The following is a 12,091-nucleotide window of genomic DNA, read 5'->3' as shown; positions in this document are numbered from 1 at the left end:
AGTTCTGCAATACAATAACCAATGAGGAGCAAGGCATTTAGGCATGTACAGAGTGTAAGTACTTCTCTGACTAGAAAAACAATACATAAATGGTTATTGCAATAGTTACAGGAATCAAACCTCCATCTGTTTCCTTTTGTGGTTAGCTTGCCTTGAAAACGTCTTTCTCCACCCTCTAACTTGCCAGTGTTGACACCATCTTGTGACATTATTTCAACATCAGCTCTGAGTTGTGAAAGTAGTTGCATCCTTAAAAATATACTTTGGTTACGCAGGAAGCCATGAACTTAGAATTTATAGAGCTAATGATTTATAGAGCCATTTTCCTATACCTGTGGGCATGGGTAAAAGAACCACCCAGCTTGATTTCCTCAACAGAGGGATGATCCCTCCCTTGCCCCGGGATAAAGCCCTCCCCTTTGGGCCCACTTTTTCTGCAGTCCTGGACTGAGCCCGAGACTGCGGAACATGTGGCCTGTTGCTGCAGTTTGAACTCGCTCCACGCAATTACTTGCGCGGAGACAGGAGCGCTGCACCCATCTGGGTTAGGGTGGAGGGAGCAGGGAAAGTAGTTTAATTTTTTAAAAAACTTAGCTTTAGCACACAAGCATTTGTGCGCTCCGTCCTCCTTAAAAATACAAAAATGGCGAGCGTGACGCCTCTCTTCCTGAGGTTGTCGTGCCTCACGTGTAAACGGAGGAGGGATCTCACGTTAAGCACAATGTGAGATCTTCCCTCCTCTGTCGCGGACTACAAGGTAAGTCTAGCTAAGGCCATAGTCTGGCTTTGTCGTACAACATGCGCTGCCTTTATTCTACATGATACTTTACTGTGGATGTATTGGACTACAAGCCCCATAAATCATGACAACCCCCATAAATAGGCATTGGCCATGCCAACTAGAGGATAATAGAAGTTGTGGTCCAACACAACTGAAGTGGAACAGGTTGGAGAAGGCTGCCTTACCATGTCATAACTTATTTAAAATAGGGTGACCCTATGAAAAGGAGGACAGGGCTCCTGTATCTTTAACAGTTGTATTGAAAAGGGAATTTCAGCAGGTGTCATTTGTATATATGGGGAACCTGGTGAAATTTCCTCTTCACCACAGCAGTTAAAGCTGCAGGTGCCCTGCCCTCTTTTAAATCTGGTCACTCTAGTATAGCTCCTGCAGCTTTAACTGCTGTGATGAAGAGGGAATTTCCCCAGGTTCTCCATATATACAAATGATACCTGCTGCAATTCCCTTTTCTATGCAACTGTTAAAGTTACAGGAGCCCTGTCCTCCTTTTCATAGGGTCACCCTATTTAAAAAATCAGGAAATAGGGCAAATCCCTACAGTGGCTTAAAATGGCCAAATCTAGCTTGTGAAAAAGCTACATTTGCCTGTGCCCCACTCCAAGCCTCAATAGCAGCTCTGGAGGCTTAGAATGGACTTTCCCCCTTTTTTTCTTTCTCCCACCCCCCTCTTTTTTTTCCCCCTGTGGTGGCAGCACTGGGTGTGCATGCAGCCTGCAAGAGAAGTAAATTGGCCCTAGACTGTCCAGAGTTACCCACCCCTTTTGTAAGTAGCTGTCTGTATTCACCCGGTGTTGGGAGGTCTAGAGGTGGGCCATGGAGGAGAATAGAGTGCTGTGTGTGTGTGTGTGTGTGTGTTATATCAGTGTGTTGCCATTTTGCATTTGTTAAGGTCCAAGTGCAAGGAATGACGGGAAATATCCAATTTGACACCTACGGACGTAGAACTAATTATACCATCGATGTGTATGAAATGAGACCTGGTGGGCCACGGAAGGTAAGTCACGGCTGGGGCCCGAACCACAACAAACAGATTCAAGGGTACCATTATGATCCAAGTTCCCTTGTATGAAAGAACGATAAACAGCTTAGCGTTGGAAAGAGGAGGGAGACCCCCCCCAAAAAAGCGATGAAAAGCTTACACATGGCCCTCAACTCAAAGTTGTAGCTGCTCCGGTTCTCTTGAAGCAGCAGGCATTGCCCCCAGGACTGTTTTTTCTGAGCTGATGTTGTGCCTTCTCCCTCTCAAATGAGAACAGAGAGCAAGCCAGTGGGTTTGGATTTTAGATACGACCATCATGGTTGAAACGACAAATAAACACACAATCTAGAATGAGTGAAGGAAATCCCTGTCCAAAATGGAACAACAAGTGCAAAAGCAAGGAAAACCCCATGGGGGAGTAAAAAGAAGCCAAAAGCAAAGGCAGAACCAGGCAATCTTCAAAACGAAATATTTACAAAAGTTTATGTACAGTGCCAAGGTGCCGCCTACGCTATAACAGCCCTGAGGAAGAGCGCAGTTTGCGTTTGGAACGCGTAGGCGGCACCTTGGCACTGTAAATAAACTTTTGTAAATATTTCGTTTTGAAGATTGCCTGGTTCTACCTTTGCAAAATGGAACAAAACAGAAAGGGTGGACATTTACGAATGTTTTCTTGCCCGCAACCCCAGCTAATTCCAGAACTTGGAAGACATTTTTTAAAAAGAAAACAGAAAGCACTCCTCTCAAATACCTTTTTAATATCTTCAACAAACAAACAAAAACTTTCAAAGTTTTTTGTCTGTTTGTTAAAGATATTTGAAAGGCATTTGAAGGTGTTTATCATCTTGGATTGATTTAATCGGCAGAGTTATAGAGTTTAATCGGCAGAGTTATAGTTATGCCTCAAGTAACCTAGGGGATTGCATGAGTGGTTGGTAAAGTGTTAACACTGTAAGCGACATATAAACTTGGTGGTTCTTTTTTCAATTATAGGCTGGTTACTGGAATGAATATGAAAGATTTGTGCCTGCAGTTGACCCCACAGTCTCCAATGATACTTCCTCTGTTGAGAACAGGACTATCGTGGTCACCACCATTCTCGTAAGTTCTGTGGAAGCCAATTGGTTATTAGTTAATAGAAGATCACATCATGGTCACTCTTTATAAAATGCCAGCATGTTCCTCTTATTTCTAAACGAAGAAGAAGAAGAAGAAGAAGAAGAAGAAGAAGAAGAAGAAGAAGAAGAAGAAGAAGAAGAAGAAGAAGAAGAAGAAAGACCTAAGTTGCTTCAGGCTTTCCTTGAGTAGAAGGTACAGAAATAGTCTTTAACTCTGACTCATGGGGACAACGTTGGCCTCGCTACTGTGCATAGGAAAAATGGGTTTTATTCAGGAGTTCTCTTCTGGATCATGGGTCCTTCAAGCATGGTCCATTACTCTCTTCCTCCTCAGCTTTCTGACAGTACCTCTTCTGCCACCCCCAATGAAGCAGTTCAGTAGAATAAAGATGGAGATCTACTGACAGATTTGAAGATTTCTGGAATGTATTTCTTTATTTGTTGAAGATGCATGTTAAACAGAAAAAGACCTTCGGTTGATTCCGTGTTTGTTTCCATCTCCTGCTGTTTCACAGGAGGCCCCCTACGTGATGCGCAAGCAGTCTCCTGACCAAAAAGAAGGGAACGAGAAATACGAAGGCTATTGCGTTGATCTCGCTTATGAAATTGCAAAACATGTTGGGATAAAATATGTCTTGTCCATTGTTCCTGATGGGAAATACGGAGCGAGGGATCCTGACAGTAAGATGTGGAATGGCATGGTGGGTGAACTGGTCTATGGGGTAAGTTGCCCTGAAGTCTTCATCCATACATTGTGGTATGGCTAACCATGCAACATATATAGGGATGTGCATACCAGCAAAAACAGAGTTAGTCAGAGTTCTCCAAATTCTACCTTGAAGCTTTTTCCATCTTGTGTCCATATCAGATTGTGCTGTGTGTTTGTTTGTTTGTTTCCACATAAAAATTCTTGTGTATGTTATGCAATTTGGTTAACATGACAAATCTCTATTCATTCTAGGACAGCAAAACTGTCATGGCTGCCCCCAAGGAATTCTGGGAAGTATAATGAGAATTCTCTGCTAGAGTGAGCATTCCACCAATCACCCAGTGTTCCTTGGTGAGAGGGCATGATGGTTAAACCAAGAAAAATCTTTAATGCAGATCTGCCCTTAGCATCTTCAAAGGGATCTCAGATAGAAGATCCCTGTTAAACGAAAGATGAGACAAGAAGCAGGGCTATCAAATATAAGGACGTAGACTTAGGCTAACCAAGAGGAAGAACTCCCTGAACGTAAAAGCTCTTGAGCAATTAGAGAAATGGAGTAGAAGCCAAGGCCGCCTTGTTCTGTTCTCACTCTTGGTTGACTTGCTGAGTGATGTTTGACCAGGTATTTAACCTCAAAGAGCCTGACATTTACCCGGCGTCAAATGCGGATGAGTAATATGAGCTCGGTCTCACCCAGCAAGGATTTGTAAAACACCTGGAGTCTACTTGATGAAAATGCTATCGCTCAGTGTGAAAGGCTATTCCTCTCCACTCAAATCATAGCCACCCCCGTTTCTGGGAACACATCAGGGAGTCTCATCCACGTTGATGAGCATTTGATCATCCCGGCTGCCACAAGGAAGTGTGGAGCATTCAGTAAAGCAGATACATAAGTCTGATCTTATGCGCGTTTGCTCGAAAGGGGATGACCCAGTTTGCTCAGTGAGGCTTGCCTCCAAGTAACTGAATGTGCATCATGTGCAGCGTGATCAGAGTATGTTTATTCAGAAGTAAACCCTGTTAAGTTCACTGGGAATCCCTCCCCAGGAAGTGTGTTTAGGATTAGAGACTCTGTCCTAAGCACATTTATTCTGAAAAAGCCCAACTTTGTTCAGTGGGGCATATCTCCCAAAACATGTGCATAGGATTGCAGTCAGGGGGCCAAATTACATGTTAAGTTAAATACGTAACATGCAGATGACCCTAATTTTCTTTTTTTTTACCCAGTTTCAATTGGGATCACTGCACAGGAGTAGGGGACATTTAAACCATTTTTTTCTATTTAAACTGGACTTAGACTGGACAGGGCATTAAACAGAATTTTCCTCTGTAAAGAAAGATAGATGGCTACTATATGTCCTCCCCCCTCCCATTTAACAGTTAGTTGAGGCCTGACAGACATCTGAATTTGGTTTAAGAGGAAGTAACTTCCCTAAAACTGCTCAGTGAATGCCAGCTCCAAGTTTTGGGGTCCCTCAACCAAGATGACACTACCTAAGTGCTCCGAATTCCTCCTTCTCCCCTGTCATTTCAGGCCATTCACTTGTCCTCTCCTTCCAAGCCTCAAACATTTCTTCGTGCAACATTTACTCAATGCTTGTAATTCCCTACTCTCAGTTATTTACAGGCTCTTTAGATGATGTGACTCTGCAGTTTTGCTTCTGTTTTTCAACAACACTTTTGGCAAGTTTTTTTTTTTTTTTTTTTAGAGTGGGGGGAATGCAATATGATTTGTGAAAGTAAAAGAAAACACTTTTTCCACTTGTCTATTTCTACTCCTCCATTACACCACAGTGCCACCTAGAGGTTATCTAGTAGAAAACTGGAAACACCCTTTGTGTACAGCGACAATTCTGTGACAAAAGCAAAAGTAGATACAGCAGTTAAACAGTCTTGAGTAGAAAAGCCCTCAGTCTGCAAAAATGTTCATAGGGAGAATGCAAAGCAAATGCTTTGCATCTCTGTTGTGGCTAAGAAAGGGCAGGAGAAGAGGCAGCAACAACAAAGAGGTAGAGCAGCAGCAGGAATGGGAGGCCCTAGAGATTGGCAGTGGGGGCTTTGCCAAAGTGTGGGGTGTCTGCTGACGCTGACCCCTGTCTCCCACCCCTCCATGCTCAGTGGAATTTAGAATCTGTATCTCTTAGGCTGGGGGCAGGCAAATTGTGTTCCTCCAGATGTTTTGGACTGCAAGTCCCATTAGCCCAGTGGTGCGGGATCATGGAAGTCCTAAGCCAAAATATCCAGAGTGTGCAAAATATCCAGTTTGCACACCTGTTGTTCATATGAAACATGTGCCCTATGCTGTTCGATCAATTGCACCTAAGCTGCTCTCCTTGTAGACCACACAGGCGATATCATCTCTGCTTGGGATCTGCTTACGTGTAGCCCTGGAGCAAGTACATCCAGTGAATGAGAGCAAGTTTACAGTTTAACAAAACCTGCGTGCAAAATGCCAGCCTTTGCTGGAATCATTCCACTCCGTTCAGAACACCCTGCCTTGTTCTTCTGGGATTAGTACAACTCAGAAGGCGGCTGTTTGGCTGTGTTGCACAGACCCCAGGTGTGTTGCTGATACATGACTACACTTCTCAACTTCTCTCCGTTGGGAGGACGGAACCTCTGAGTGCGAGGCAGGCAAGGTTGCTGCCTTCGTTTGTTTTGTGTTTTTAAGCAGGCAGGGAGGTGGATTCCTCTGCCTAAGCAAAATTGAGCAGGGTGGGATTTCCAAATGCTGGTAAATGACCAAGAGGTTAAAAGACAAGCAGGCCACATGTTTGACAACTCAGTTGAGTCTAGGAAGAGGCTATGCCGGTTTGTAGTAAGGACATAGCAAGAGGGACCAGAGAGGATTTAATCAACCTCTTGCTCACCACTTTCCCATTCTCAACCATTTAGCCCTTGCTACTTTTCCCCAGTGCTCCAATTATAGGGGGAAAGGGGGAGCCTAGCCCCCCAGACCTTTGATCGCTTCTTCCTTAGCCATTGCTTTTAGAAAACTACAAGAGGGCCAAAATTGGCTATGAGCATCTAAAGTTGAGGTCTTGCCATTTCCCCTGTATCTCTCCCCTTATCATTCAGGTGTTGGGTTTTTCCCCAGCTAAGATTCCAGATGCATTTTTTTTTACTGCCTTCCAGGGGAGGGGCGGTGGGAAGGAGGTTACAGGAGAAAAGCAATGGGTGAGAGAAGGGTTCTGTACCCCATCCTACTTCCTGTTGCTCTTCACTGCAAATCACACCTTCCTCATCAACGCACCACTTGTAGCGACCCAGAGTGTCATCACACGGGGTGGGGGGGAATCGCATTTCCTTACCATCGCTACTCCGCCCCCACTTTTGCCCTTCATTACTTCCTCTTTCTTCCCGGAGGGGAAAGAGGAAGTAAACAAAGGCCACATGGCCCATTTAGGGGGCATTTTTATCACAATGCTTTTCCTGCACACAGCAGGAGATTGCATCACATTTCATTTTAAAAGAAAAATGGGATTAAAAGGGGTCTGTTTTGCTATGGAAAAATGAGTGGAAGGAACAGGAGGCACGCCGGTGGTGGTCAACATTGTTTAAAGGATGCGCGCACATCCACAGTAGCGAGCATGCGATAAAACACTCGTCTGATGAACCTACCAGGTTCTGCTGATAAATGTGTAATTGGCCCTGAAAAGTCTCGGTCTTCTACATTCCACTGTCCACAGCGTTCAGGTAGCTCAAAGTCAGGAGCGTTTGTTGAGACAGACATTTGCCTTGACATGCATAAAAGGAAAGATCACTAACGAACATTAGGGAACACACAAGAGTCTGCAATCAAGAAAGGTTGCCTCTTTAACCTTGATATCAATTATGCAAATAGGCATTACAAATGTTGCTTATTTTGCATATTGGATTCTCTTATTCCTTGTCCTTGAGCGAGAAGTAGAAGGATGGATTTCCACTGAAGCTTATCTCTGATTACTACCAATCCTGCTCACCCACCCTTCTGAAATTTAAGCCCACACATTTCAAGTCTGTCTTCAACATCCATAAGGACTAGTAACTTGGCTCTCTTTATTTAAATGGAAGCTGGATTTGTAGGAAGCTTAATTCTGGTCCTTCACAGAATTACAAAATACACACAGCCCTACTCATGTGTTCTTTCACACTCAGCAGCAAACAGGGAGGGAAACGTATGACAAGTGATGGTGTGGTAGGGGGGCAGGTTCTGGATCTTAATAAGAGAATACCCATATGGCATTTGGGTGATGAAAAGTCCTATAGAACAGCTCATTAAGAGAAGTAAACCTTTCATTTACAGGATGACTTTGCTTTCTCTCCGGAGCTTAGAAGTCTATTACAGAAGTCAAAAGCAAAGGCTGTTGTGTTTCTCCCAGTGCCCCAGTTGTGTCTTGTCCAGGGAGGAGGGAGGAAATGATTGTCATGCTTTGCAGGCACGGTATTAATTTTGGATACCTGCACTAGCGTGCATGGGGAGCCTGATCTGAAGGAAGCCAGGTTGATTGTGAAGCCAATTCCCCCAAGAAGATCCAAGCTGAGTTGGCTGCATAATCCATCATCTCAACTGCTGTTTGTCCATGGTGTGCTGTACCGTCACAGCAGACCAGTCCCTTCTGACAAAGCTGGGCAGGCAGCCATGCCCTTGCCGCCTTTTCTGATAATACCTTAGCGGTGTGACTGCTGCAGTGGTGTGCATCCTTCCAAGCCATGACACTAGAAGGCTCTTCCCCAAGCGCTCCTGTGCATTGAAAGAATCATAAGGCATTTGTCTTTCCCAGCTGATGGCTGGACCATCCATAGTTGGCCAGATGAACTGGACTTAAGGACATCTGAAGAGTCTTGCTGGATCAGACCAAAAGTCCATTTCATCGTAGGGAAGTGTAAATAGAAATGCAGTGCATCTCACCATAGTACATGGGTGAGCAAATTCAGGAGATTCAGGGGGCACACACATAGAAAATTAAAATTAATGCGGGGAGGGGGGAGAATGGTGTCCATAGCAGGGTTGAATTTTAGCTTGCAAACAAGTTAAATTGACCCATTGGGTGCTCTATAGTGCTACCTACCGGCACCATTTTTCATTAACATGGTTTATTTTATTTCTAATTTGGCGGTGGGGGGTACAATGGGGATGGGGGACTGCCTGCATCTCATAAGCCACCTGTTGCCTACCCTTGCCATAGTGGGTATGACTGTGACCAGAAGATCGGTGTGCCTGCTAGGGCCTGCTGTCCAGCCTCAAACTCCTGGTGGAGAAGTTCAAGGCCACGGCTGCTCATTTGGGTTCTTGTCCCCACTCGGCCATGGAAACTGGCCCAAACTCACTGGATAACTTTGGGCCAGTCACATAGGCCTAATCTACACCAAGCAGGATATTGCACTAGGAAAGCAGTATGAAAGCAGTATATAAAAGTCAGGAGCCACACTACTGCTTTATAGCGGTATTGAAGTGCACTGACAACTGTTGGGGCCCATTGACACCTACCATATACCACTTTCATATTGCTATATCCTGCTTGGTGTGGCTCCTGCCTTTTATATACTGCTTTCATACTGCTTTCATAGTGTAATATCCTGCCTGGTGTAGATTAGGCCATACTCTCAGCCCAACCCAGCTCACAGGGTTGTTGTTGTTGTGAGGATAACATGGAGAGGAGGAGGATTATGTATGCCGTCTTGGGTTCCATGGAGGAAAAAAGGTGGGATATAAATGTATACCTTCAAATAGTAAGATAGTCCTCTGGCAGGCCTTCCAATGAAGCTGGGCAAAACATCTGTGCATGTTTTGGACTTCAACTCCCAGCGTTTACATTTCTGACCACTGGCCATGCTGCCAGGGGCTTCTGGGAGCTGAAGTCCCAAAGAACTGGTGCTCCACCTTCTGCCTACACCTGAAATAGAGGACTGCCCATGGTCCACCCTAGGACTGTCTTTCCCAGCTCCACAAAGAGTTGTGTCCTGGGCAGGACTGGAAGATGGAACTAGGCCCTGGACTTGCAAATAGCCACAGACTAGATGGAGCCTGGCCCAATTTGAAATGAAACTACCCCGCATTTACGCACACACACACGTGCCCCACTTCAAGCAATGTTCCTAGCAATTTTTAGAAATGTAGGTGCTTCTCTCTGCACAAAGACCTGACTACCCTGATGGTGCTGAATAATATATAGTCATCCCGTTTCATAAGCTCTTTCCATTTTGGGACATGTCTCTTTCCCTAATGAATTTGGGCCTCTTTTGACCCCTTTTGAATGATTGTTTCAATGTGAAATCTGTGTCAATTTCATCTATAACCTCATTTTTACTCTATTCTTTGACTCTGCCCCTTGGGGTCCGTTCAGTGAAGGCACAAGCCTGTTTCATTTCTGTGTTTTCACTCTGTCGTGGGTCTTCACCCAAAACTGCAAGCAAACAAGCACTAGATGCAACATCGTTAAAATATATCACAATGGGATGCCATCCCAAAAGAAGAAAGAGAAAAGCTATAGGTAGGTTGGATCCTGTAAAAGTGCAGGGGGAAAGAACAGGGTGTGGTATCCGCCATAGAATTTAACTTCCTGGATGTTTAAAAGTAAGATTCTAGTCCTTATTGCTCTAAATATAGTCTGGAGAAATGCATATGGGCAATGACTTGTGGAATCTTAGCTGCTAAAGAGGCAGTGGAATAATACCTGTCACAATATATGGACAATAATATTAACGTTTACAGGGCTGTTGTAAGGATTACTGAGGTAATGTGTCTGGCAAAATTTCAAGAATCCTGAGATAATAATGTGAGGATTATTGAGGTAACATCTGTGAAGGAAACTTCTTGTGGCAGAGCAACTGGAGGGCTCTTGGAGGATACTGATTATCTAAACCCATTCCAGTCTGGGTTCCAATCTGGTTATGGGACTGAATCAGCCTTGGTCACCCCTATGGATGACCTTTATCGAGGGAGGAACAGGGGAAATGCAACCCAGTTAATCCTGCTCGATCTCTCATTGGTTTTTGATACCATCGACCATGGTATCCTCCTGGATCGACTCCATGGGATGGGCATCAGAGGCACTGTGCTACAGTGGTTCCGGTCCTACCTATGGGGTCATTTTCAGAGAATAGCATTGGTGACCACTCCTTGGCCACTTGGCAATTGAGCTATGGGGTGCCGCAGGGCACCATCTTGTCCCCAGTGTTATTTAACATCTATATGAAGCCGTTGGGAGCGGTCATTAGGGGATTTGGAGCTAAATGCCATCAATATGCTGATGACATGCAGCTCTATCTTCCTGTGACAACTGAATCAGGTGAGGCTGTGCAGGTCCTGGACCAGTGCCTAGATTCAGTAATGGGCTGGATGAGGGCCAATAAACTGAAGCTGAATCCTGGTAAGATGGAAGCCCTGTGGGTGAGTGGTTCCTGAATCCGGAAGATAGGCTCATTGCCTGTTCTGGATGGGGTTGCACTCCTTCTGAAAGATCAGGTTCGTAGTTTAGAGGTACACTTAGATCCATCTCTGTCACTGGAGGCTCAAGTGGCCGTGGTGGCTCAGAGGCTGGTTCCCCAACTACAGCCTCTCCTGGACAGGGATAGCTTGGCAACATGGTACAGGCATTGGTAACCTGAAGATTGGATTGCTGCAATGTGCTTTATGTGGGGCTGCCCTTGAAGCTGCTCCAGAAGCTGGAGCTAGTGCAGAATGCTGCAGCTCAGCTATTGTCTGGAGCTGCCTCTTTCCAGCATGCAACTCCTCTCCTGAGGGAACTGCACTGGCTGCCTTTTTGCTACCGGGCCAGGTTGAAGGTTCTTGTACTTGTGTACAAAGCCCTAAACAACTTGGGACCAGGATACCTGAGAGAGCGCCTTCTCCCCTACCAACCTGCCTGGTCACTGAGGTCATCCGAGGGCATGTTCCTGGTGGTTCCACATAGACCCATCCTCCAATTGGAGTCCACCAGGGGAAGAGCCTTCAGCGTGGTAGCCCCCTCCTATGGAATCCCCTGCCTCTGGAGGTGAGGCAGGCACCAACTTTGTAATCCTTTCGGCACCTCCTGAAAACGTCATTATTCCAGGAAGCCTTTCCTTAATGACCAGCCACGCTTCGCTTTCCATTTTGCTTCTTTTAAAATCTATTTTAAAGTGTTTTGTTCTGTTTTTATTTGATTTTATCCTGTACACCGCTCCAAAATTTTGAATGGGGAGCGGTATATAAATACTGTAAATAAATAAATAAGTGATTTGAGGAATACTGAGGTGTGTGTGAAGGGATTTGAACACCTGAAATGTGTTACATCAGTGCTTTTCAAATTGTGTTCTGGGGAATCCTGCAGTTTCTTCAAGAGCTTATCAGGGCCTCCTCATTGAGAACATCTGTAATGGTGGACAGGTTTCTCTGGGAGAGAAATGAAAAGCAACTTGTTCATCATTAAAATCATCGGTGACGTGCAGTCATGTGTGAATTTGGGATATGTCCTAAGGAAGCGCCTTTGTTTTTCTGCAGTGAGGCCCAAGATGCTCGG

At 45.0% G+C, this 12,091-nt stretch overlaps 1 protein-coding gene across 5 annotated transcripts in view; it reads left to right on the top strand.

Moving 5' to 3' along the window:
- GRIA3 (glutamate ionotropic receptor AMPA type subunit 3) overlaps positions 1-12,091 on the top strand; it is a 199,442-nt gene that overhangs the window by 124,526 nt on the left and 62,825 nt on the right. For all 5 annotated transcript variants that reach the window (XM_063141934.1, XM_063141933.1, XM_063141931.1 and 2 more), the window contains exons 8-10: positions 1,692-1,796; positions 2,775-2,882; positions 3,415-3,621. In XM_063141934.1, coding sequence (XP_062998004.1) covers positions 1,692-1,796; positions 2,775-2,882; positions 3,415-3,621 — 420 coding nt within the window. The remainder of the gene's footprint in view (positions 1-1,691; positions 1,797-2,774; positions 2,883-3,414; positions 3,622-12,091) is intronic.

This window comes from Elgaria multicarinata, chromosome 15 (assembly GCF_023053635.1).
Source record: "Elgaria multicarinata webbii isolate HBS135686 ecotype San Diego chromosome 15, rElgMul1.1.pri, whole genome shotgun sequence".
NCBI lineage: Eukaryota > Metazoa > Chordata > Lepidosauria > Squamata > Anguidae > Elgaria > Elgaria multicarinata.
This window is presented reverse-complemented; position numbering and strand designations above follow the sequence as displayed.